This window comes from Vipera berus (assembly GCF_964194415.1).
Source record: "Vipera berus genome assembly, chromosome: Z".
Classification (NCBI taxonomy): Eukaryota; Metazoa; Chordata; class Lepidosauria; order Squamata; family Viperidae; genus Vipera; species Vipera berus.
Genome location: NC_138205.1, coordinates 54,054,955 through 54,082,232, shown reverse-complemented (window position 1 = coordinate 54,082,232; position 27,278 = coordinate 54,054,955). Strand labels below are relative to the sequence as shown.

At 40.6% G+C, this 27,278-nt stretch overlaps 1 protein-coding gene across 2 annotated transcripts in view; it reads right to left on the bottom strand.

The window, feature by feature from the left end:
* Nucleotides 1-1,338: 1,338 nt before the first annotated feature.
* The window catches only part of CENPC (centromere protein C), an 86,774-nt gene continuing 60,834 nt past the window's right edge, over nt 1,339-27,278 (bottom strand). For both annotated transcript variants that reach the window (XM_081344320.1, XM_081344321.1), the window contains exons 11-14: nt 18,454-18,608; nt 6,663-6,753; nt 4,353-4,424; nt 1,339-1,722 (exon numbers count right to left, since the gene is read on the bottom strand). In XM_081344320.1, coding sequence (XP_081200446.1) covers nt 1,715-1,722; nt 4,353-4,424; nt 6,663-6,753; nt 18,454-18,608 — 326 coding nt within the window. In that variant the 3' untranslated portion in view covers nt 1,339-1,714. The remainder of the gene's footprint in view (nt 1,723-4,352; nt 4,425-6,662; nt 6,754-18,453; nt 18,609-27,278) is intronic.

Below are 27,278 nucleotides of genomic sequence, written 5' to 3'. Positions count from 1 at the left end.
CGTATAGACCCTTGATTCTTTATACATAAATCAGCTTTAAAATTCTCAATGTTTCTTAAAAATATTGAGGGTATACTATTATTATGGCAAATACTCATATTCTGCATTTCCTCCCAGGATACAATTTGGCATGCATCTACTTGAAATGTTACATTTCTTGAATAAAATGTTATTGTCTATAGCATGGGTTGGCAACCTGCAGCTCTGGAGCCGCCTCTGGCTCCCAGTCCTCCAAGTCTGAAAGTACACTCTCCTTTACATCTGAGAAATTAGGATTGTCTGAGCCTCTATCCAGCTGAGGACTATGCTGTCTCTTCTCTGACCATTCCTTATGTAGCATCTCTGGGCCCAGTCTCCCAAAATCATTCCCATATATCAGGCATGGGCAATTAATTTTCCCAAGGGGCCACATGAGAAACTAGGTTTATGTGCCACTGCATTCCCACTCTGGCTGGATGTGGCCCGCAGGTCATAAAATGCCCAGGTCTGCCATATATCATTACACCATGCCACCATAAAAGACAACCTGGTTTTTCAAGTCCTGTTCCAGATCAATTTATGCTAATAGTACAGGTTCTCAAATTATAACTGTAATGGAGCCTACCCATCACAGCCAGCTAAGCTGTTACAGTCATAAAAAGGATCACTCCCATAACCAACCTCATTTTAAGATCTTTTTCATGATGGTCATTAAGTGACCTTCATGATCATTAAGCAAACCCATTGTTCATTATATAGACAGTAAATACTCCTGGGAAGGGTTAAGCAACTTGTTGTGAATAAGACTAAGCTTTTTTCGGCCTTGGATCAGTTCCTCAATTAAGCACCTTTATATCTCCATTAGGATTACTTAATCAGAATGCAATGAATTAAGGAAACAAAGTCTGCCAATCCAGATATGTAATGGAATTTGGGAATGATCCTGGAAGAAGGGTGAAGAAGTGCTGACTAGGGAATGATCAGATAAAGAGGTAGGAGCCTGCAGTTGAATAAAAATCAAAGAAACTTAGAAAGGATCCAGCCTAACTAAGCAGATGATAAATGGTGGCAGAAAATTTGTACTTTTAGACTTGCAAATTTCTATTATGGTTGACTTATAATATATAGTTAGCTCATTGTGTTGCCTGTCTGGTCTACTTAGGAGGCTAATAAATCTAAAAGGAAAATAAACACATCTCATAATAATTTATGCATTCTTTGCCATACTCTATTTAAATATGATTTTTACTTCTCCAGGATCTGTTCTGCAAATACTATGGAAGCATGCTTTTTTCCCTAAATTTTATCATGTAGCAAAACTACCGTTTTTGAAAAATCAATCTACACAAGTGTGTTTAACATTTTTATTAAATAAACAATTTACATACAAAAAATAAGAAAGTTAACATAAACAATTCTGACAAAAATTTAGGCTACATTCCTGAAAATAAAACTTCCTACATTTCAAGAGAAATTCATATAAATATTTACCAACATGACTTTATTTTAATTCTATGTAACTTTTAAACAACTTTTTTTTTAAAAAGGTAGAACAGAAGGTATATACCATCAAAATGTACAAAATAGCCATAAATTTACTGTTTATATCCTAACTATTACAGTAAAACTAGAGAACATCTGGTGAATAAAGGGATTTCAAGAATTCTTCAATTTTTAAGCAGGTGATGATCTTCAAGTCAATCCAAGAATTATGGATTCAAGGTTACATTAGAGATTACTTTTCTGGAAATAAGATAATGGGGTTGTTTATATTAACCTACAAATATTTCACAACATTTTCCAATTATGTTAGTTCTCCCACATAATCATTAGACAATAAAAACAGTATAGCTGTTGCTGTTATGTAGAGGTGTTAAATTACCGGCCGTGGACTGGTTGCATCATGTGGAGGCCACACCCACCTCAGCTCCGGCAATGCAAAAAAAAGTGGCAATACATTGCAACACGTCACGTGACCCAGCAAGTTTGACACCCATGCTCTAATGCTAATTTAAATCAAATTATCTGTAATAATTGGAAGTAAATATGCACTAAAAATGCTGTCATCTGAGTATATGTCAGTCTCATCTAAAATATTTTGAATTTGGATGCAAATAATGTATAAAAAGCTAAAGGTTCCCCCGCACATGCGTGCTAGTAGTTTCCAACTCTAGGGGCTGGTGCTCATCTCCGTTTCAAAGCCGAAGAGCCAGCGCTTGTCCGAGGACGTCTCTGTGGTCATGTGGCCGACATGACTAGATGCCAAAGGCACACGGAACACTGTTACATTCCCACCGTAGTGGTCCCTATTTTTTTACTTGCATTTTTATGTGCTTTCGAACTGCTAGGTTGGCAGAAGCTGGGACAAGTAACAGGCGCTCACTCTGTTACATGGCACTTGGGATTCGACCCACCAAACTGCCGACCTTCTGATCGACAAGCTCAGCATCCTAACCCACTGAGCTATGCACTTAACAGCAAGGTAATTTTTCACTCATTAATTAACTAAAATTAGAGGGAGAGCTCGTTCAAGTAATATATTGCCGTTTCACCATCCTGACATTTTAAAAATCTATTTTTTATTTCTATATTTTAATTACAATTTATAAGCCATTTCCAGCAAGGCTTTACTAGGTAAATTATATATTTCAAGCAGAAGAAAATAGTGAAAACAAGCCTTTCCTGGCTTGTTTTCTATTATGCAAAAATGTCCATATATTCCTAGCAGAGGTCCAGTAAAAGTATAAAAAGAAAAACTTAAGATCTCTCAAATTAATTAGGCATTTTCAAGGATGGCTGCACTTACGGAATTTTCCTTCTGTTTAACATTTGGCAGATTCTTGAGTTTTTCAGATGTGCAAAAGAGATCAATCTTTTATATCTAGCTAGGCACTTAATCTTTTCCCGTTTGCATGAAGGTGACTACAAAGCTCATTTACTGCAGAGCTTCTCTCCTCCATGCAGTAAGTTTATACCAATCAGGTGATTTAAACCATGCTTCTTTTCTAAATTTGTCAGTTCTGTTAATCATTTCCCTCTTCTTTTTTTGTATTTATAATACAGTTGTTTCTAAGTTAGCTGAGATATAGTGAAGACTAGTCAAAAAGGTCCAAGTTTTTTTAACTTGGAAATTAATTGTTCCATAACCATACTTCCTAGTTGTCAAGAAGTTCTGTGAAAAAGCACAGGATATATGAAGGAATTTGACAGCTCAGAATCATCACCCGATAAACTCTGACATATAATAATTTCTCAACATCTATGACAGCAAGTACCACGTTTCCCTGAAAATAAGACTGGGTCTTATATTAATTTTTGCTCCAAAAGAAGCATTGGGGCTTATTTTCTGGTTAGGTCTTATTTTCAGTGAAATACAGTGCTAAATGCATCCGTCTGGCTGACGATCTTAACTGGGGCTTATATTTGGAGTGGGACTTATATTACGTGTGTCCTGAAAAATCACAGGGGCTTATTTTCTGGTTGGGTATTATTTTGGGGAAAACATGGTAGCATTATTAAGACAGCCTTGGCTGATCTTCAAAAAAGCTGAACTGGATTAATTAACTGCATTAATTCTTGTATAGAAGACCAGTAGGAAATCCCTGAGCAAAAGAGTAGCCTGAAAAGTCCAAAAAAAACCAAACCCCATACACATACCCAGTCCCATGCCAGAAGATGGCAATAGCAAATTACTTCCGTATTGTTGCCCCAAAAAACCCACATGGATGCAAACTTGATTTGAGGGAGACTGAAATCCCCATTCAGGTATTCCACCTCTATGCCAAAATAGAGTTAAAACATAATAATTAAAATTGCTCAGAGCTATAAAAACCTGCCCCCAAAGACAAAACTATAGGGGGGATAAACAAGCATGCAGTCTATTTTATAAATATTATATTACAGACTGTGATCTAAGTGGCTGAAAATCAAATAAGCAAAATGAAAAAAAAATCAAGAAGTCATGGACAACTGTGTATTATAATCTTATTAAATTTTGTGTCTTAGATACAGGTACAGTTTTTTTTTAATTGAACACAAGTAAGGAAAAACAAGAATACTAAGAACCCAGTTTTTGTGCAAAAAACTTAAAACTACAATTGGGAGGTGGGAGGAAATTTAAGATGTTGTCAATCACCTGAGGAGAAACTACTATGTAACATAAGAGGAAAAGGATAGGAGGGAGATAATTAAGATTAGTAACAATCCCCACATTGCAAGTTAGGAATAAAAAGTGTTATGAGTCTGAAAAGCAGAGTATTCAGATTTATCACAAAAAGCATCAATGGGACTTAAGCTAGTCATGAATTTCTATCTCTTGATTTCAATAAATCTACTTCAACTAAAACTAAATCTAACAAAACATTTTTTCATACCTTTTCCTTTCAACTGTGTGAAGAAGATGACACATTCTTTATTCAAGAGATTGCGTATATTGTATACATTCCCTACAATGAAATAGTTTCATTATAGAACAAATAATTCAACTGTTTCAAAAATAAGATGCATAGTTACTTAGTCACATTTGGAGACTCCTCCTAAGCATTTCAATATTAAATAACAAAACCCTTCCAAATTTAATTTACTACCCAGAATAATCTCGTTGTTTTTTTTTCATGAACTAGCTATCATGAAATATTCATACATATGTCTCCTGGTAACCTTGCTGTTTGATATGCACATTTTAACAAGTAATGGAGTACTGAACTAGATTCCTATTTTGCTTACATTATGGGGAAGAGGGGTTAACATTAATGCTCAAATTCTTCAATAGACCTTGAATTACATTTTATCTGGCCTCATTCTATATTGTTTATACAGAAAGGTGTTGAGTAAGAATTAATGTTAATATTCTCATTTATTCATGTCCTTTTGAACTATATTCCTCTCCCTATTTTATTGAGCCTTCCTTAACTAGGCTGTAAAAAAGAAAGGATGGAAGGAAAACTAAAACTGACAGCTGAATCTATAGACTAAGAGTGGATTGGATCTCTTCCAAGTGACTGAAAGTAAAAGATTGAAAATACAGAAGTTTAAAATATTTTTGGAAAAAACCATTTATGTCAGTGAGCTCAGAAGAATTCATCTTTTGTCTGACTAAAACTTTCAAGCAGCAGGAATACAGACTAGCATTCCTTTTTAAAAAGTATTCTTTTAAATCTCTTCTCATGTTCTTTTTAATTATATGTCTCCAGAACAAAGGGGGAAAAACAATGACTTTCATACTTCTATAATGGATGTTTTTAAAAGCTTTTAAAAGTTAATAGAGTGTGCAATGGTTTGGGTTTGGTTCCAAAAAGATGCTTCCAAAGAAAGCTTATACACATCAGATTTCTCTTCTTCCTAGAATTTTCCCGCAGATGTCCATTTGTTTTTTATCAGTATCATTTCACATGATCAAACACAGCCACTGGCTGGTCTAACAGGATGATTTTCACTTCTGTGTTGTGTCCTACTATCTTTGATCTTCTGTACAGGCATTTGCCATGGATATTAAAGGGGTAAGCAGTGCAGGCAACAGTGTGGGGTGCTTCTGGAAGAATATGGTTGTATCATTATGGACATTTTTCCCAGTTTCTGCTGGGAATAGTCTGACCTGAAGAACTTGTGATGAGAAACAACTGATCCATTATCCTGCAAAAGATTTACTGATTTAGAGAGATGCAAATATGGATTGTTTACCTCCCACGTAAATCCAAAGCATAACACTGTCCTAAAAATATTTCTTGGTAGATTTCTTTTAAATAAACAGACTTAGAGCAGATGGAATTGACTACTTCAATATCTACTCTAATGGCCTAACAGACAAAAATAAGGAAAACAAAAAAATAAAAAAAACCCAAACAGCTTTTTGTTCTTATTACTTTCTGTGATTGGAATACTCACAAATTGTTCAAACATCTAAACTTTCCAAAGAACAACTTTTAAGATGTTTTTTCCTGATAAAACACAACCAATTCAAAACATTCTAGATAAGATTCCTTGTACATTTTCAAGAAAGGACTAGAAATTTTAATTGTACCTGTTCCCATGTCATGTGAAGAGACAGAGTATGTACATACCCTTTTGCAAGAAAGCATTCATCTTTCTCTTGGTTCAAGATCCATAAAGAATTGGAAATAAACAAATAGCTACTTGTGGTTTCTTATGAACAGAAGCCATTGTTCTTAATCAGACAAATATGCGTAACAAAAATACAGGTAGTCTTTGACTTATAACATTTGAGCCCAAAATTTCCATTGCTAAGCAAGACAGTTATTAAGTAAATTTTGCTCCATTTTACAATTTTTCTTTCCACTGCTGTTCAGTGAATCATTGCAATTGTTACGTTAGTAACATGGTTGTTAAGTAAATCTGGCCTTCCCGTTGACTTTGCTTGTCAGAAGGGCATGAAAAGTGATCATATGACCCCAAGGCACTGCAAACATAATACATGCCAGTTGCCAAATGTTGGAATTTTGATCATGTGAACATGAAGATTCTGCAATGGCTGTGTAAAAAACAGTTATAAGTAATCTTTTCCGATGCTCTTATTACTTAAAATGGTCACTAAATGAATGGTTGTAAGTCAAGGATTACCTGTATGATGATACTATTACTAAAAAAAATAAAAGTATTTACTTTATTAAATTTGCATTTCTTTTTATTTTCACCCTTTCTAATAGGAAAAATATCAGTTCACTTACCTGGTGGAATAAAAAAGTAGTTTCCAGCAGTCAAACAATAGCTTTGATCATACAGCATTAGAAGAAGTTTACCACAGCTAATGTAAAAAACCTTGAAAAATGGGAGCCATAAGCATAATTTTAATTGCATGTTTTATTCCCTGGAAACATGTTAGCAAATTATTTTCTTTAATTTTAAAATTAATCTGAATCTTCATTCTTAACTCTGTCTACATAAAAATAAGGTGGAGCTGCTGGTTCTGCATTGCATTTGAATTTTTCAGAGGCTACTGGAAAGAGCTGCTAGCTGTGAGTTGAGGGGGACTGAGACAAAGTCCAGTGGAGCGAGGTAAGCACTGGGAAGCTGAGCTGCTGGTTGCATCTGCGTAGCATTTGAATTTCCCAGAGGCTGTTGGGAAGAGCTGCTTTCTGTGAATTGAAGGGGACTGAGACAAAGTCTAGTGAATGAGATAGCAGCCTGCAGGCCTAGAAGTGTGCACATCATATAAGTAAAAATCTAAATCAGCAGTAGTACACTCAGGGTAAGTGTCAGCACCCACTTCAATTCCACATCTTAAGTAAGCATAACTCTTGGGAACAATTTCTTCCAATAGGAACTTTTATTAAGAGTAGTTAATAGCAGGCATAATAGACAGGATCTGAGATTTCCCGTGCAGCGCAGTAGATTATAGTATCCCCAAGCAAGACCCCACCCCATAGATCAACCGCCTGATGTGGGATGGCCAATCCTCAAGTGTTAAGTCCATTGTGGGAAACAGGGAGATAATATCGGCCCATCTCCAACTCATGCAGTGAGGCTCAGCGGCTTCTTCACACCTTCCTCTCAGAGCGTAGACATAAACAAGGTGCTGAGGTTACATTCCTTATTTCCCACTTTGTTCTAACTGACAGTTTAAAAGATAGAGTTCAGAGAGAGAGATAATGCAGGAAAAAAGTTGTTATATTTCAGCGGGCGGGTTGAGGATACAGACCCAATAAACAAAGTAAAGGATTACATTGTAGCGAATAGAGGAAGTGAAAGTAATAATCCTGCAGGCACATCCCCCCACCTCCCTGGGAGTATGGCAGAACCCAGAGAAATGTGGGATTTGTTTTTAGATCAGAGAGGATAGATAGAAATAAAATGAAATAGGACTGGGTTCTGACAACCTGCCCCCCTTAAAAATAAAAGACATCCACCTGTAGAGAAAACAAAACAGGTAAAGAGGTTAGTCTGGTTTGTTGGGATATTCTGTATGAAACTTCTTTAGCAGTTAGGGTGCTCTGACGTGATGTTTGAGGACCCACTTGTTTTGTGAGGAGGGAAGGTGTTTCCAGGTTACTAGGTATTGAGTTGCCCCATGATACTTCCTAGAATCTAAGATTTCTTCTATCTTGAAGTGTTGTTCTCCTTCAACCATGATTGGAGGTGGTGGTGGGGGGTGTTTTGGCCATAAGAGTGACTGTTGTTCTCTTTTCAGCAAGCTGCAGAGAAAAATTGGGTGTATTTTCCTGAGGTGTTTGGGTAGTTCTAATTTTACTGTTATTGGGTTTATGATTCCTTTAATTGGAAAAGGTCCTATATATTTTGGACCAAGCTTTTTACAGAGCTGCAGGGATTTTAGGTATTTTGTAGACAAATATACTATTTCTCCTACAATGAATGGTTTAGGTTAGAGTCTCTTTTTATCCGCTTGTGCTTTGTATGCTTGTCTAGCTTCATCTAGGGCTCTCCTAACCACTGGCCAGGTGTTTTATACCTGTACTATCCATTCTTTCTTTTGGGGTTAGTTCTGGCATAGGATTGAAACTTTGACCAGTGGTTACCTGAAAGGGAGTGTAGCCTGTGCTAGAGTGGACTGCGTTATTGTAGGCAACTTCTGCAAAAGGGAGTAGGTCTGTCAGGTTCGTTTGCTGGAAATTAATAAAGCATCTTAAGTATTGCTCGAGTACTGAGTTGGACCATTCAGTTTGGCCGTTACATTGAGGATGATGACTAGATGACAGTCCCTGAGTGGTTCCTAAGAGGGATATAAACTCTTTCCAGAATTCTGATGTAAATTGCACTCTCCTATCTGATATGATGTGTTGGGGTGCCCCATGCAGTCTGTAGATGTGCTGCACAAATAGTTTCATTAAGGTTTTGCGGTGGGGATCTTTTGGCAAGGGATAAAATGCACTTGTTTCGAGAACAGGTCTGTAACCACTCAGATGACAGTGTTTCCATTGCTTTCTGGTAATTCCACTATAAAATCCATGGATATTTCCTATCATGGGATTTGTAACAGTCCGGGCGATTTCCCTTGCAACCTCTTGGCAGCTGTGCAAGTTGGGCAGCTGGCCATGTAACTTTCTATGTCCTTTTTCATCGATGGCCACCAAAATTACCTTTTAATTAAATGAAAAGTTTTTACAAATCCAAAATGCCCTGCTGATTTTGTATTATGGCACAGCTGCATGAAAATGACTCTCTGGGTGGCTGATATATATAACTTCTCCCCCACACATGGCAGCCCGTCCTTGATTGTGCACATGTGTCTATTTTTCTGGAACCATTCATCTGTTTCTAAAGTTTACCAGAATTCAATTCCGGTTTGGCTATCCAGCTGCAGCTTTATTTCAGCTTGGGCCCTGATGGTTACTGGCACTGCCAGTTGTAGTTCGGGCATGAGTGGTTTAGAATCGGTGGCTCGCATGCTGTTATATTGGGGCATGTGAGACAGTGCATCTGCCAGGAAGTGCTTTCCACCGGCAAGTGTTTTGAGCATGAAACAGAATTGGTGAAAGTGCTGGTACCAGCAGGCTTGCTTAGAAGGAGCTTTCTGGGTGTTTTTAGTGCTTCCAAGTTTTTGTGGTCAGTCCAGACCTGATTTTATTTCCTTTAAGGAAATGGTGCCACGCAAGTAACGATCACCTCACAGCGTATGCTTTCTTTTCCCACACAGCCCAGCGTTGTTCCGTTTCAGTAAGTTTCCTGTACATATACGCACACAGTTGCAGTGCCCCATTGTCGTTTTCTTGTAATAATACAGTCTGCACTGCCACATCGCTTGTGTCCACCTGTATTACAAAAGGTTTATCCGGGTCCGGGCACCTCAGTACAGGTTTGGCGGAAAAAAAGTCTCTTTAACCTCTCGAATGCCGCTTGGCATTCCATTGTCCATTTCAGTGGATGGCTGCGTTTCACTGAGGGTCCCCCCTTTGTTTTTAACAAGTTCATGAGGGGCAGGGCTATTCGGGTGAACGAAGGGATGAACTGGCGGTAGAAGTTTGCGAAACCCAGGAAACTTTGTAATTGCTTCCTTGTGCGAGGTGGTCCCCATTCTAGTACTGCCCTGACCTCCTCGGGGTCCATTTCGATGCCCTGTGGGGATATGTGATAACCCAGGTAATCTATTCTTTCCTGGTGGAATTCGCATTTCGATAGTTTGGCATATAGGTGGGCAGCTCGCAGTTTTTTAAAAACTGCTCTAACTAGGTTGACACCAAGTTCTCTTTGGACTCGGTGAAGATAAGGATGTCATCTCAATAAACCAGGATCCCCTTAAATAGGTGCTTCTTAGCACTTCATTGATTAATTGCATAAATACTGTGGGGGCCCCTTCTAGTCCGAAAGGAAAAACTTTGAATTGGTAGCATCCCATTGAACAATTAAATGCGGTCTTCCATTTGTCCCCTTCCTTAATCCTAATGTGGTAATACGCTTCTCTTAGGTCTAATTTGGTAAAAATCCTTCCTTTCCATAAGTGGGATAACATGTCCTTCATGAGGGGTAGGGGATACAGGTTACTTTCACTGATTGCATTCAGGGCGCGACAAAATGTTGTTCTTCTTCTCCCTAAAGAGGACTGGGGCGACCACTTTGGGTTTGGCAAATTCGATAATTCCCCTTTCTAGATTTTTATTTATGAATCTTTCCATCTTCTCTGTCTCTTTAGGGCTCATGGAGTATAGTCTGGGCTTTGGGAGGTTTGATTTGTATAGCACAATCTGTGGGTCAGTGAGGAGGGAGCTTATCCGCCTGTTCCTCGCTGAAGACTTCAGCAAGGTCTCGGTATTTTTCCCCTTCTCTTCTCCCATCGACGCTTTCTCCATCCTGGGATTGGTGGGGCCCTTTGGGGTGTTAGGTTTGCATGATCCCCTTTCAGGAAATTGAGCTCTGCCATCCTCCAATTTACCCAGGGGTTCCATCTCTTTAGCCACTCCAACCTTTAGCCACTCCATTGGGCATTCCAAGCCTGAGTTCACTACAAATAATATGTCTTCCTTGTGATCCCCCAGGGATAGATGGATTGGTAAAGTGGCTAGGGTAGCTGGTACCCCTCCTGCTATGGACCCATCTAACTGGCCAAATGAAATCGGCTGTTTCAGCCTCCTGACTGGGATGCCCAAGTTCCCCACTAGCATCGGGCTAATGAGGCAGCGGGTGCAACCAGAGTCTATTAAGGCTTTCACTTTGACAGGTTTTGGCTTGGAGGAGGCTAATACAGTCACTGTCCTGAGGATGGGTGCGATGGGTCCACTTAGCAGGGGTTCACCTTCTGTGTTGTCGTCCAAGGTATCCGCCACCCCTGCAGTGTAGGCCGGAGTTCTCTGCCCATGCGTGACAGAGAGTGGGGACTCTACAGTCTCTGTTGCCCTCATGGTGGGCTCTCTTTGCTTGGCTGAGGACTTCCCCGACTTCCTGGCTGGTGACTTCTCCGACTTCCTGGCTGGTGATCGGTCTGGGTTGCATGGAGGGACTTTCAAGCAGCACTCTACGTCATGATGCCCCTCTCTCCCGCATTTGAAACAGCCTGTTGATTTCTTGGCCATGGCTGGTGGTTTTGCTGGTTTGCGTGACAGCTCAGGGTTTTCCTCGGTGGTACCTTTTCAGTAGATCGATCTCTGCTTCCTCTGCTAGGACGTACCATTCATCAAGTTGGTGTGGGTCTCCTCGAGGCAGGCAAGCATCATGCAGGTCGTAGTTTAGGCTGTCTTTGAAATGGCTAAGGAGGATGTCTTCCGGCCAGTTCAACTTGTTGGCGATGGCCTGGAATTCTTGTGTATATTTGGCTACTGGGCGTCTGCCCTGCCTCACTGTTTTGATTCTCTCACAGGCTTTTCGGTGAGGCAGGGGGTCCTCAAATCGCCTTCTCAGAAAGGACATGAAGTGGTTGAAGTTGTGGAGCTCTGGGGCATTGGAATCATGCAGGTTCACTGTCCAGTCTGCGGCCACCCCATCCAGAGTGGATTGCACAATATGGATACGGGCTTTGTCGCTGGGGATGTCTCGTCCGTACTCCTCCATGTAGCTAAGGACTTGGGTTAGGAAGAACCCGAAGCGTTGCGACTCCCCCCTGAATGTTGCATCCAGCGGCGGGAATCTTTGGATGGACCGTTACCTTCACTGCCAACAGTGCTGTCTCCCATCCTGATCGGCAATTGTGGGTTGGCAGGGAGTGGGGGCTGCCAAAATGGTAGCTGCTGCCTCAGAGGACATCCCCAGGACTTCAGCTTCTGATTCCCCCTCATGTCTCTCTGGCTGCGGTCCAAGGAAGTGGTGCGGCCGTGGGGTTCAGGTTTCTCATCCCCAAGAACGCCAAGAGTTTTCCGCATCAGGTCAATAGCTTTCTCTAGGATCCAATTTGAGTGCTGCACGCGATCTCCTTTCTCTTCACTAAGGTGAAGGGATCTCTCCATTTCTTGCTTCCATCCGGGTTGGTGGCTGCCGCGTCTCAGGGTCACCTTCCTTGATCTCTTCTCCCACTTATCTTTCTTTGCCCATCGACCACTGAGGTTTGTGGCTGCGCATCTCTCCCACTTCTTCTTCCATGGAGTAGGACATTTCGGATCCTGACTGCTGGCAGGGTCCCGGCTGAGGGAGGGGTCCCCCTTCATGGTGGGTTCCTTTTTTCCTGCCTCGTTGTCGGACACTGTATTTTTTTTGCAAAGTCCCCTGGTAAGTCCCCATTATCAGCTTCTCAAAGCATTCATAATGATGGATGTCAGTGCAACCAGACAGTAATCACTGAGGCCTGTAATTGAGGACTTTTTTGGCACTGGCAAAAAGATGGCGGTCTTAAAACACAACGGGACCACTGCCTGCTGCAATGAGATTGAAAATATCTGTGAGAACAGAAGCCAGTTCATCTGCACATTCCCTAAGAACACGGCCAGGGATATTATCTGGGCCTGCTGTCTTTCAAATGTTAACTTTCTGTAGTGTTTTCCGGACAGAGATGACATAAAAGCTAAGCACTTGCTTGTCAGGATGGGGCACAGCTTTCCTAGCAGGAGTACTATTTGATGCCTCAAATCTACAAAAAAAATTATTTAGTTTGTTTAGGAAGTCTGTGTCATCCTTGCATCACGATGAGCTACTTTATAATCTGCAATGGCCTGGATTCCTTGCCACATTCGCTTAGTATATGTTGGGTCCTGAAAAAAGTTCTGAATTTTCTGGCAATATGCTTGCTTTGCACCTTTTATGGCACTTTATGGCACAATTAGCTCTGGCTGTTCTAAGTGCCAGCATGCCACCGGATTTAAAAGCCACATTCCACACTTTCAGCATCTTATAGACCTCATAAGTCAGCCATGGTTTTTCATTTGCCCTCACAACAATGCTTTTAAGAACACAGACATCCTCTATGCACTTTTGGATATATGCAGACACTGTGGTGCATACTCCTCAACATTTATATCTTGGTTATCAGTAGCCGCTTCTTGAGTGCCCCAATCCGTGCACTCAAAGCAGTCTTTTAATGCTTCTATAGCTCCCTCTGTCCAAACCCTCAACTGCTTTACTCTAGGTTTCACTCTGACTAATAAAGGTTTATATACTGGAATAAGCAGCACTGAGAGATGGTCAGAGGGGCCCAGATGAGGGCGGGGGATAGCTTCTTGATGTTGGAATAAGCAAGATCCAGTGTATTGTCCCCTCTAGTTGCAAAGTCCACATATTGATGAAAATGTGGCAGAATAGCTTTCAATCAACTTGATTAAAGTCCCCCATTACAATAAATGCACCCTCTGAGTGAGCAGTTTGTAAATCACTGATGGTTTGTTAGAGAACATTCAGGTCTTCTTCTCTGTTTGCATTGGGGGGATATACACAGCTGTGATAATGATAACAGAAAATTCTCTAGGCAGATAGAAGGGTCTACATTTGATGGTCAGAAGCTCCATATCAGGAGAGCACCTTGGCATTATTACACCATGTGTCATTTATATAAAAATAGACACCCCCTCCCCAGGATTTGCCACAAAGAGCAAAACTCCAGTCCAGCTGAAATGTTGAAATTCACATCAAGCTAACAGCACTATCTGGGACAGAGGGCTTTTCTGTTGCAAGGACGACATAGCAGTTTCTCATCTGCCAGTTTGTTGTTAAATCTAGCCTCAAGTAATCTATTTTTGGCTCTAAGGAGAGATCATTTGCAAACAAAATAGATGGAAATGCCAGTCTGTATGGTTTAGCTTTTAGCCACGTTTCCTCTTTTGGTCACACCTTCTCCTTTTCTTCCGAAGATGGTCAGCAATGGAGGGAAACTTCCCAGCTGCAATGGCTGCCACCCCACTCTGCCCGTCGCCCAAAATGCTGCCTTCTCTGCTCAAAACACTGAGCACGATGCTGTTTCCATCTCCAGTAATTCCCTTTCTTCCTTCCCACTCCTCCAGACATTGCAGCCAATCTAAATTGGATCTCCCCTTGATTAGTTTCCATCCATTGTTTTTTGTCCTGCTTTTTGGTGCTTTGGAGAATAGGCTGACCCCTCTTCTTTGCGCCAGCCCTTTAGATATTGGAAGACTACTATCATGTCACTTTAATCTTTTTTCATTAGATATACTATTGCAACCGTTCGTGTTTTAGTCTCCAATCATCTAATCATCTTTGTTGCTCTTTCTCTGCACATCTCAACATTTTTAATGTATTTGTAACTTGCCTTTATTATTTTTACAAACTAAAGGTGGTGAACATATCCAACATATTCTTCCTAATATTTTTCCTACAACAATAAACCTGTGAGAGGAGTTGGGCTGAGATATATTAGCTTTCCCCCTTCATGGATTACTGCCTTGTCGTGGCGAAGGGGCTTGCGTAATTCAATGAAGCTATGAGCTATGCCGTGCAGGGCCACCCAAGACGGACAGGTCATAGCAGAGAGTTCTGACAAAACGTGATCCACTGGAGAAGGAAATGGCAAACCACTCCAGTATCTTTGCCATGAAAACCCTATGGACAGTACCAAAAGGCAAAACGATATGACGCTGGAAGATGAGCCCCTCAGGTCGGAAGGCGTCCAATATGCTACTGGGGAAGAGCAGAGGGCTAGTACTAGTAGCGCCAGAAAGAATGAAGGGACTGGGCCAAAGCCGAAAGGACGCTCAGCTGTGGATGTGTCTGGTGGTGAAAGGAAAGTCCGATGCTGTAAAGATTTTTTCTCCATAGGAACCTGGAATGTAAGATCCATGAATCAAGGAAAGCTGGACGTGGTCAAACAAGAGATGACAAGACTGAACATCGACATCTTAGGTATCAGCGAACTAAAATGGACAGGAATGGGTGAATTTAATTCAGATGACCATCAGGTATACTACTGCGGGCAAGAATCCCTCAGAAGAAATGGAGTAGCCTTCATAGTCAATAAAAGAGTAGGAAAAGCAATACTGGGATACAATCCTCAAAATGACAGAATGATCTCAGTTCGAATCCAAGGCAAACCATTCAATATCACAGTAGTCCAAGTCTATGCCCCAACCACCAGTGCTGAAGAGGATGAAATTGACCAGTTCTATGAAGCTCTACAGCACCTTATAGAACTAACACCAAAAAATGATGTTCTTATCATCATGGGGGATTGGAATGCTAAAGTAGGAAGCCAAAAGATAACCGGAATAACAGGCAAGTTTGGCCTTGGAGTACAAAATGAAGCAGGGCACAGGCTGATAGAATTTTGTCAAGAGAATACGATGGTCATAGCAAACACTCTTTTCCAACAACCCAAGAGACGGCTCTACACATGGACATCACCAGACGGTCAACACAGAAATCAGATTGACTATATGCTCTGCAGCCAAAGATGGAGAAGCTCTATACAGTCGGTAAAAACAAGACCAGGAGCTGACTGTGGCTCAGACCATGAGCTTCTCCTTGCAAAGTTTAGGCTTAAACTGAAGAAAGTAGGGAAAAGCACTAGGCCAGTCAGGTATGAATTAAATCATATCCCTGTTGAATATACAGTAGAGGTGACAAATAGATTTAAGGAATTAGATCTGATAGACAGAGTGCCTGAAGAACTATGGACAGAGGTTCGCGACATTGTACAACAGGTAGCAACCAAAACCATCCCAAAGAAAAAGAAATGCAAGAAAGCAAAATGGCTGTCTGAGGAAGCTTTGCAAATAGCTGAGGAAAGGAGGGAAGCGAAAGGCAAGGGAGAAAAACATAGATATGCCCAATTGAATGCAGAATTCCAGAGAATAGCTAGAAGAGATAAGAATGCCTTCTTAAATGAACAGTGCAAAGAAATAGAAGAAAACAATAGAATAGGGAGGACCAGAGATCTTTTCAAGAAAATTGGAGAGATGAAGGGAACGTTTAATGCAAAAATGGGCATGATAAAGGACCAAAATGGCAGGGACCTAACAGAGGCAGAAGAGATTAAGAAGAGGTGGCAAAATTACACAGAAGAACTATACAAGAATGAGCTTAACGTCCCAGATAATCACAATGATGTGGTCACTGACCTCGAGCCAGACATCCTAGAATGTGAGGTGAAGTGGGCCTTAGAAAAGCTGAGCAACAACAAAGCTAGTGGAGGTGACAGTATTCCAGCTGAGCTATTCAAAATCTTAAAAGACAGTGCAGTAAAAGTGCTACACTCAATTTGCCAGCAAATTTGGAAAACTCAACAGTGGCCACAGGATTGGAAAAGATCAGTTTACATTCCAATTCCAAAGAAAGGCAGTGCCAAAGAATGTTCAAACTATCGCACCATTGCACTCATTTCTCATGCTAGTAAAGTCATGCTTAAAATCCTACAAGCTAGACTTCAGCAGTATGTGGATCGAGAACTACCAGAAGTACAGGCAGGATTTCGAAGAGGCAGAGGAACTAGAGATCAAATTGCCAACATACGCTGGATCATGGAGAAAGCTAGAGAGTTCCAGAAAAACATCTACTTCTGCTTCATTGACTATGCTAAAGCCTTTGATTGTGTGGATCATAACAAACTGTGGCAAGTTCTTAAAGAGATGGGAGTACCAGACCATCTTATTTGTCTCTTGAGAAACCTATATGCGGGTCAAGAAGCAACAGTGAGAACTGGACACGGAACCACTGATTGGTTCAAAATTGGGAAAGGAGTCCGGCAAGGCTGTATACTGTCGCCCTGCCTATTTAACTTATATGCAGAGCACATCATGAGAAAGGCAGGGCTAGATGAATCAAAAGTTGGAATTAAGATTGCCGGAAGAAATATCAACAACCTAAGATACGCAGATGATACCACTCTAATGGCAGAAAGTGAAGAAGAACTAAAGAGCCTCTTGTTGCGGGTGAAGAAGGAGAGTGCAAAACTTGGGTTGAAACTTAACATTAAGAAAACCAAGATCATGGCAACTGGCCCTCTCAATTCCTGGCAAATAGATGGGGAAGAAATGGAGGTAGTGACAGATTTTGTTTTCCTGGGCTCCAAGATCACTGCAAATGGGGACTGTAGCCAAGAAATTAAAAGACGCTTGCTCCTGGGGAGGAAAGCCATGGCAAATCTAGACAGCACACTAAAAAGCAGAGACATCACCCTGTCAACAAAAGTGCGTATAGTCAAGGCTATGGTCTTCCCAGTTGCAATGTATGGCAGTGAAAGTTGGACCATAAGAAAGGCTGAGCGCCAAAGAATTGAGGCCTTTGAACTGTGGTGCTGGAGAAGACTCCTGCGAGTCCCTTGGACTGCAAGGCGATCAAACCGGTCAGTCCTAGAGGAGATCAACCCTGACTGCTCTTTAGAAGGCCAGATCCTGAAGCTAAAACTCAAATACTTTGGCCACCTAATGAGAAGGAAGGACTCACTGGAGAAGAGCCTCATGCTGGGAAAGATGGAGGGCAAGAGAAGAAGGGGACGACGGAGAATGAGGTGGCTGGATGGAGTCATTGAAGCAGTAGGCGTGAGCTTAAATGGACTCCAGAAGATGGTAGAGGACAGGAAGGCCTGGAGGAATGTTGTCCATAGGGTCGCGATGGGTCGGACACGACTTCGCAGCTAACAACAACAACAACATATTAGCTTTCAGAAGTTACAATTTACATTACATGCTCCTAAATGTGAAAATTTTAATTTTCAACTGTTAATATCAACAAAATTTTCAATATTAACTATTATCTGTTAAAATAACATACCTGTTTTTATTTATAATTTCATTGTCTTGAGTGTTTTATACATGAACACCATTTAAAATTAAGCTAAAAGAATAGCTGAACTCCAGAAATCTATAACATAGAAGTTATTTTCAGCCCAAACTGTACACTCTATCAATACACTATAAACACACTTATTTTTATTTCCTTGTGATTAACTGTTTAGATCATCCCTCATGAATGGAAAAACAAAAACATATTCATGCATAAAGGTACCAGACAAACTAAGAACATAAAGGATCAAAATTATTAGCCCACAGTAGTGGGAAGAAACAAGTGTTTTTAATATAAGATTGGAAGAAAAATAGTTAATCCTTGCTCTATGAAAATGATAATTGGCTAAAATGCAATGCAATATTAACTATTAATCTTGCAAATACAAATTAGAAAGAAAAGAAAGAAAATACTTACCAATGTGTCTGTGTAGGAATATTGATATCCCTTTTCTTTTAATGGATTTAATATTATTTTTCCAGAAGAAAAGGAAGGTGTATTCAAGTATTTATAAATGGACAATTTTTCATTATTAATGCAATACACAGGTGAACTACCATTGTTCATGCACTCTGTTATAAAATCAGAAAAGAACAATATTCACAGAAGGAAATATTAGATAATACATACTGCATTCTCACACTTTCACTCATAGGCAAGAATCTGTTTATGTTTTCATAAAATGACAAAGAAACTATATGCATGTACACGTACATATACATGTACACACACACATTGTATGTCTCTCTCGCTGTGTGTGTGTGTGTGTGTGTGTGTATACACACACATACATACATATCTGATCTCTGTAGAATTCTGAACTCAGTTCTGCCACTTGAATTACTGAATGAATATATGAATGTATGCGTATAGATAGATATAAATAAATATAGACAGATATAGATATTCATTCATTCTTTCAGTAATTCATTCAGTAATTCACACAGCAGAACTGAGTTCAGAATTCTAGAGTCAGCTTCTAGCTGTAGAAAGAGGAACAGACCAGGGCAGGCCAAAAGAACTATCCAGCGAATAACTCTCCAACCAAGGAACCCAGGGCATACTCTTATGTAACTATTACATAAAAGTGTGCCCTTAGTACTTTGGTTGGAGAATTGTTTGTTGGACAGTTCCCTTTGTCTGCCCTGGTCTGTACCCAGTTCCTTTCTACTGTATTACTGTATTACTTTCTACTAGTATTATTACTTCCTCCTATTTTATCCACAACAACTCTGTGAGATGGATTGAGCTGAGAGAGTGGCCCAAGGTCACCGAGCAGGCTTTCATGGCCAAGGCAGGACTTGATCTCATGGTTTCCTGCTTTCTAGCCTAGTGTCTTAACCACTTGACCAAACTGGTTCTGAGTTTTGACTGAGTCAGACCCATACTTTTAAGTCAATAAAATGACATAACATTTGCCTCTAAGTATATCAAATAAAGTAGGAAGCCAAAAAATAACCAGAATAACAGGTAAGTTTGGCCTTGGAGTACAAAATGAAGCAGGGCTCAGGCTGATAGAATTCTGTCAAGAGAATACGATGGTCATAGCAAACACTCTTTTCCAACAACCCAAGAGACGGCTCTACACATGGACATCACCAGACGGTCAACACAGAAATCAGATTGACTATATGCTCTGCAGCCAAAGATGGAGAAGCTCTATACAGTCAGTAAAAACAAGACCAGGAGCTGACTATGGCTCAGACCATGAGCTTCTTGTTGCAAAATTTAGGCTTAAACTGAAGAAAGTAGGAAAAAGCACTAGACCACTAAGGAATGAACTAAATCATATCCCTGATGAATATACAGTAGAGGTGACAAATAGATTTAGGGAATTAGATCTAATATACAGAGTGCCTGAAGAACTATGGGTGGAGGTTCGCAAAATTGTACAAGAAGTAGCAGCTAAAAGCATCCCAAAGAAAAAGAAATGCAAGAAAGCAAAACGGCTGTCTGAGGAAGCTTTGCAAATAGCTGAGGACAAAAGGGATGTGAAAGGCAAGGGAGAAAAAGATAGATACACCCAATTGAATGCAGAATTCCAAAGAATAGCTAGAAGAGATAAGAATGCCTTCTTAAATGAACAGTGCAAAGAAATAGAAGAAAACAATAAAATAGGGAGGACTAGAGATCTCTTCAAGAAAATTGGAGAGATGAAGGGAACGTTTCATGCAAAAATGGGCATGATAAAGGACTAAAATGGCAGGGACCTAACAGAGGCAGAAGAGATTAAGAAGAGGTGGCAAAATTACACAGAAGAACTATACAATAATGAGCTTAATGTCCCTGATAATCACAGTGAGGTGGTCACTGACCTCGAGCCAGACATCCTAGAATGTGAAGTGAAGTGGGCCTTAGAAAAGCTGAGCAACAACAAAGCTAGTGGAGGTGACAGTATTCCAGCTGAGCTATTCAAAATCTTAAAAGATGATGCAGTAAAAGTGCTACACTCAATTTGCCAGCAAATTTGGAAAACTCAACAGTGGCCACAGGATTGGAAAAGAACAGTTTACATTCCAATTCCAAAGAAAGGCAGTGCCAAAGAATGTTCAAACTATCGCACCATTTCTCATGCTAGTAAAGTTATGCTTAAAATCCTACAAGCTAGACTCCAGCAGTATGTGGATCGAGAACTACCAGAAGTACAGGGAGGATTTCGAAGAGGCAGAGGATCAAATTACCAACATACGCTGGATCATGCAGAAAGCTAGGGAGTTCCAGAAAAATCATCTACTTCTGCTTCATTGACTATGCTAAAGCCTTTGATTGTGTGGATCACAACAAACTGTGGCAAGTTCTGAAAGAGATGGGCATACCAGACCATCTTATTTGTCTCTTGAGAAACCTAAATGCAGGTCAAGAAGCAACAGTGAGAACTGGACACGAAACCACTGATTGGTTCAAAATTGGGAAATGAGTCCAGCAAGGCTGTATAGTGTGATTGGTTCAAAATTGGGAAATGAGTCCAGCAAGGCTGTATAGTGTCACCCTGCCTATTTAACTTATATGCAGAGCACATCATGAGAAAGGCAGGGCTAGATGAATCAAAAGTTGGAATTAAGATTGCCGGGAGAAACATCAACAACCTAAGATATGCAGATGATACCACTCTAATGGCAGAAAGTGAAGAGGAACTAAAGAGCCTCTTGTTGCGAGTGAAGAAGGAGAGTGTAAAACTTGGGTTGAAACTAAACATTAAGAAATCCAAGATCATGGCATCCGGCCCTCTCAATTCCTGGCAGATAGATGGGGAAGAAATTGAGGTAGTGACAGATTTTTATTTTCCTGGGCTCCGAGATCACCAGGCGGGGACTGCAGCCAAGAAATTAAAAGACGCTTGCTCGTGGAGAGGAAAGCCATGGCAAATCTAGACAGCACACTAAAAAGCAGAGACATCACCCTGCCAACAAAGTGCGTATAATCAAGGCTATGGTCTTCCCAGTTGCAATGTATGGCTGTGAAAGTTGGATCATAAGAAAGGCTGAATTGAAGTCTTTGAACTATGGTGCTGGAGAAGACTCCTGCAAGTCCCTTGGACTGCAAGTCGATCCAACCGGTCAGTCATAGAGTAGATCAACCTGACTGATCTTTAGAAGGCCAGATCCTAAAGTTGAAACTCAAATACTTTGGCCACCTAATGAGAAGGAAGGTCTCACTGGAGAAGAGCCTAATGCTGGGAAAGGTTGAGGGCAAGAGAAGAAGGGGACGACAGAGAATGAGGTGGCTGGATGGAGTCACTGAAGCAGAAGGTGCGAGCCTAAATGAACTCCAGAAGATGGTAGAGGACAGGAAGGCCTGGAGGAACATTGTCCATGGGGTTGTAATTGGTCGGACATGACTTTGCAACTAACAACAACAACAATGGTTGATACGGGTTGCTTCCAGCATCCTAGGTATCAACCTGGTATCTCCTTAAATGTAAGATGTTCCGAGTAGTGCAGTTTTTTGTAGCTTTGCTGGAGTTATTGCAGGAAGGTGCAATTTCTTGATGTATTTTGCAACGTTTTTGGACATAGTTGCCAGTGCGTAATAATAATAAATAATAATAATTATTATTATTATTATTATTATTATTATTATTATTATTATTATTATTATTATTATTATTAAACAGAATTCTTATTTTAACTGATTTCCAAATATTTTATATTAGGTGACCAAAATTTCCCTTATCTCAACTTGTCCCTTTTTCCCTTTTCATACCAAAGTCTATTAATTTTATTACCCAACTTACCTATTCAATTATAACTATTTTCTAAAAATTCCAACGTATTCAACCCTCTAGTTAGTAATATGAAATCCCCTCTAATAAATCAAACCCCTTATTTTCTTAAGCCTTACTCTGGCTTTCTTCCTTTGCCCACTAACCTTCCATGTTAGTGCTTTTGAATCATCAAATAGTTCTCCCTCTATTATTATATATATTATTTGGAATAAGAAAGACCATTTGGTTGCAGGTTTTTTGGAAGAACTAGCCCATTTGTGTTCATTAGATCGCCTCCCTATTACTCCAGTTTCCCACAGTTGTCCTGATAGGTTTATCTTCCATTCAGTCTGTTCTTCCTTTTTCTCAAATTTCTTCTGATTTTGTAAAAAGTCTTTTCCATTTTCAGTGTTATCACTCCCTTTTCTGATTTTTCATTAGCTGGATCTGCTGGTCAATTGAGTCCTTTGTCTTAGTGTTTAGTTGTTCCACTTCTGTTATTTTCTGCATTGTTAGTTCTTTGTTTGTAGTCAAGATCTGGGTTTGTATATTTAAGCTGGCATCTTGTTCCTTTATGTTGCATCTTATTTTGTCACAAGCTGAAAGAATGGTTTTGTGTATTGATTTCAACATGGGAAGTATTTTTCCTGATCTTCATCCATATTCTCTTGATAGTATGTTAAGTTGAAGACTTTAGAATCAAACGTTAAAAATAGTTTTTTGTTTTTATAGCTAGGTATGGAACATCTATTTCATGTATTATAGGTTGTCTTTATAGTAAAAATTGTTTGTCAAGTAAGAGTTTATATTCCAATCTATTCCATCATCTCGTATAATAACATATGCGTCTCATGTAAAGAAATAGGAAAGCAGTTTCCCATGTATAGATCTGAAAGTCAGTAAAAGTTTACATTCATAGTTCAAACTGGCCAGATATGCTGTCCAGAAGTTCTTTCTTTGCAGCTGAAGTTTTCACAGATGGTATCTGTCAAGGTCATAAAAGTTTTTTCTGGAGTCTGGGCTTCAAGCCAAGTCTCTTTTAGGCAGTAAGTTGTAATACCATACTTCACCACAAGATGTCACCAATGCCATTTAAACCTTTTTAAGTCCAAAGTTTTTATGATAGTTTTTCGGGTCTTATTTCTTTTTTTTAGATAAAAACAAACATCTCCCCAAGTTTCAAAAGCATATACATCTAATTAGATTAAAATTGTTCTTATAGCTGCTCTGTTTTCCCTGGGTAGTTAGTCATCGCTTTTCCGGTTTGCCATCAAAGCGCTGCGGATGCTGGAAGACGAGCTCCGTCTTTTGCGTCCGAATTTGTCCCACTGGGGAACCCTGGAAAGGGTTGAAAGTCGCCCTGTAGGGTTGATGAGCAAGGAGGGGACCCCCATTTGATTGCAGGAGGGTCGGAGCCCTTCTTTTTGAACCGGGGAAGCCCTCCAAACTGGCAGGGGAAAGACTGGCCATAGCAATATGGCTCATCACTAAGCTGCTGACAGCCGGTCAAAATCACCACCAAGCACCTTTAAAGCAATGCGGAAGAAACTGGGTGAGATCTGATCTTCTCTTTAAGACTTAAGTATTTTTTCCTGTAAAAGCTGCCCAAAGTATTTTTCACACTGTGAGGAGAGAGGGAAGGGAATTTCTACCCCACCCTCTACTTTTAGCTGATCTTACAGATAAATAGAAATAGGTAAATTATGGCTGCAGCCAAATAACACATTTTAAATAACAGCTGTGAAATAAAAAAATCTATAGTGTTAATATTTTAAAAAGGTAAGTACCAAAATCTATAAAAATGTACCGAATTAGTATGTGAAGCATCTTTAAGAAGCTCTGTGCAAGGCAGTTTTATCTAAAATTGGTAGACTGCTAGATACAAGGTAACACCATTGCAAAAGAGCAAACTGGGCTTTCAGAAGGCAACTCAACCATCAACTATTGTAAGTTCTCTAGTATCTAACATAAATATATACTTAATGGCAAATTTGATATAGGTAAAGGTTTTCCCGCACATGTGTGCTAGTTGTTTCCAACTCTAGGGGCCGGTGCTCATCTCCGTTTTAAAGCTGAAGAGCCAGCGCTTGTCCGAGGACGTCTCCGTGGTCATGTGGCCGGCATGACTGGACGCCAAAGTCGCACAGAACGCTGTTACATTCCCACTGTAGTGGTCCCTATTTTTCTACTTGCACTTTTTACGTGCTTTCAAACTGCTAGGTTGGCAGAAGCTGGGACAAGTAACAGGAGCTCAACTCTGATATGCGGCACTCGGGATTCAACCTGCCAAACTGCCTACCTTCTGATCGACAAGCTCAGTGTCCTAACCCACTGAGCCACCACATCCCTTCCAAATTTGATATGTTGTTGTTGTTAGTTGCGAAGTCGTGTCCGACCCATCGCGACCCTATGGACAACGTTCCTCCAGGCCTTCCTGTCCTCTACCATCTTCTGGAGTCCATTTAAGCTCACGCCTACTGCTTCAGTGACTCCATCCAGCCACCTCATTCTCTTTTCGTCCCCTTCTTCTCTTGCCCTCAATCTTTCCCAGCATGAGGCTCTTCTCCAGTGAGTCCTTCCTTCTCATTAGGTGGCCAAAGTATTTGAGTTTTAGCTTCAGGATCTGGCCTTCTAAAGAGCAGTCAGGGTTGATCTCCTCTAGGACTAACTGGTTTGATCGCCTTGCAGTCCAAGGGACTCGCAGGAGTCTTCTCCAGCACCATAGTTCAAAGGCCTCAATTCTTTGGCACTCAGCCTTTCTTATGGTCCAACTTTCACTGCCATACATTGCAACTGGGAAGACCATAGCCTTGACTATACGTACTTTTGTTGACAGGGTGATGTCTCTGCTTTTTAGTGTGCTGTCTAGATTTGCCATTGCTTTCCTCCCCACGAGCAAGCGTCTTTTAATTTCTTGGCTACAGTCCCCATCTGCAATGATCTTGGAGCCCAGGAAAATAAAATCTGTCACTACCTCCATTTCTTCTCCATCTATTTGCCAGGAATTGAGAGGGCCAGATGCCATGATCTTGGTTTTCTTAATGTTTAGTTTCAACCCAAGTTTTGCACTCTCCTTCTTCACTCGCAACAAGAGGCTCTTTAGTTCCTCTTCACTTTCTGCCATTAGAGTGGTATCATCTGCATATCTTAGGTTGTTGATGTTTCTTCTGGCAATCTTAATTCCAACTTTTGATTCATCTAGCCCTGCCTTTCTCATGATGTGCTCTGCATATAAGTTAAATAGGCAAGGCGACAGTATACAGCCTTGCCGGACTCCTTTCCCAATTTTGAACCAATCAGTGGTTCCATGTCCAGTTCTCACTGTTGCTTCTTGGTCCGCATATAGGTTTCTCAAGAGACAAATAAGATGGTCTGGTACGCCCATCTCTTTAAGGACTTGCCACAGTTTGTTATGATCCACACAATCAAAGGCTTTAGCATAGTCAATGAAGCAGAAGTAGATGTTTTTCTGGAACTCTCTAGCTTTCTCCATGATCCAGCGTATGTTAGCAATTTGATCTCTAGTTCCTCTGCCTCTTCAAAATCCTGCCTGTACTTCTGGTAGTTCTCGATCCACATACTGCTGGAGTCTAGCTTGTAGGATTTTAAGCATAACTTTACTAGCATGAGAAATTCTATCAGCCTGAGCCCTGCTTCATTTTGTACTCCAAGGCCAAACTTACCCGTTATTCTGGTTAACTTTTTGCTTCCTTCTTTAGCATTCCAATCCCCCATGATGATAAGGACATCATTTTTTGGTGTTAGTTCTATAAGGTGCTGTAGGGCTTCATAGAACTGGTCAATTTCATCCTCTTCAGCACTGGTGGTTGGGGCATAGACTTGGACTACGGTGATATTGAATGGTTTGCCTTGGATTCGAACTGAGATCATTCTGTCATTTTGGGGACTGTATCCCAGTATTGCTTTTCCTACTCTTTTATTGACTATGAAGGCTACTCCATTTCTTCTGAGTGATTCTTGCCCGCAGTAGTATACCTGAGGGTCATCTGAATTAAATTCACCCATTCCTGTCCATTTTAGTTCGCTGATTCCTAAGATGTCGATGTTCAGTCTTGTCATCTGTTTGACCACCTCCAGCTTTCCTTGATTCATGGATCTTACATTCCAGTTTCCTATGGAGAAAAAATCTTTACAGCATCGGACTTTACTTTCACCACCAGATACATCCACAGCTGAGCATCCTTTCGGCTTTGGCCCAGTCGCTTCATTCTTTCTGGTGCTACTAGTACTAGCCCTCTGCTCTTCCCCAGTAGCATAATGGATACCTTCCGACCTGAGGGGCTCATCTTCCAGCGTCATCTTTTTTCCTTTTGGTACTGTCCATGGGGTTTTCATGGCAAAGATACTGGAGTGGGTTGCCATTTCCTTCTCCAGTGTCAACCATTAGTGCCTGTCAATTTGAGTGTTCAGTTGACTGAGTTTCATATTTTATGAATAAAAGTTTAATAATAATAATGATGATGATAATAATAATAGTCACAATAATAATAGTCATAATAAGTTGGAAGGGACCTTGGAGGTCATCTAGTCCAACCCCCTGCTCAGGCAGGAATCCCTATATCATTTTGGAAAAATGGCTGTCCAGTCTCTTCTTAAAAACTTCCAGTGTTGGAGCATTTACCACTTCTGGAGGCAGGTTGTTCCACTGGTTAATTGTTCTGTCAGGAAGTTTCTCCTTAGTTCTAGGTTGCTTCTCTCCTTGATTAGTTTCCATCCGTTGCTTGTTGTCCTGCCTTTGGGCAGTTTGGAGAATAGCTTGACTCCCTCTTCTTTCTGGCAGCCCCCGAGATATTGGAACACTGCTATCATGTCCCCCCTCGTCCTTCTCATTAAACTAGACATACCCAATTCCAGCAGCCGTTCCTTATATGTTTTAGCCTCCAGTCCCTCCAATCATCCTTGTTGCTCTTCTCTGTACTCTTTCTAGAATCTCTACATCTTTTTTACATCGTGGTGACCTAAACTGGATGCAGTATTCCAAGTGTGGCCTTACCAAGGCATTGTAAAGTGGTATTAT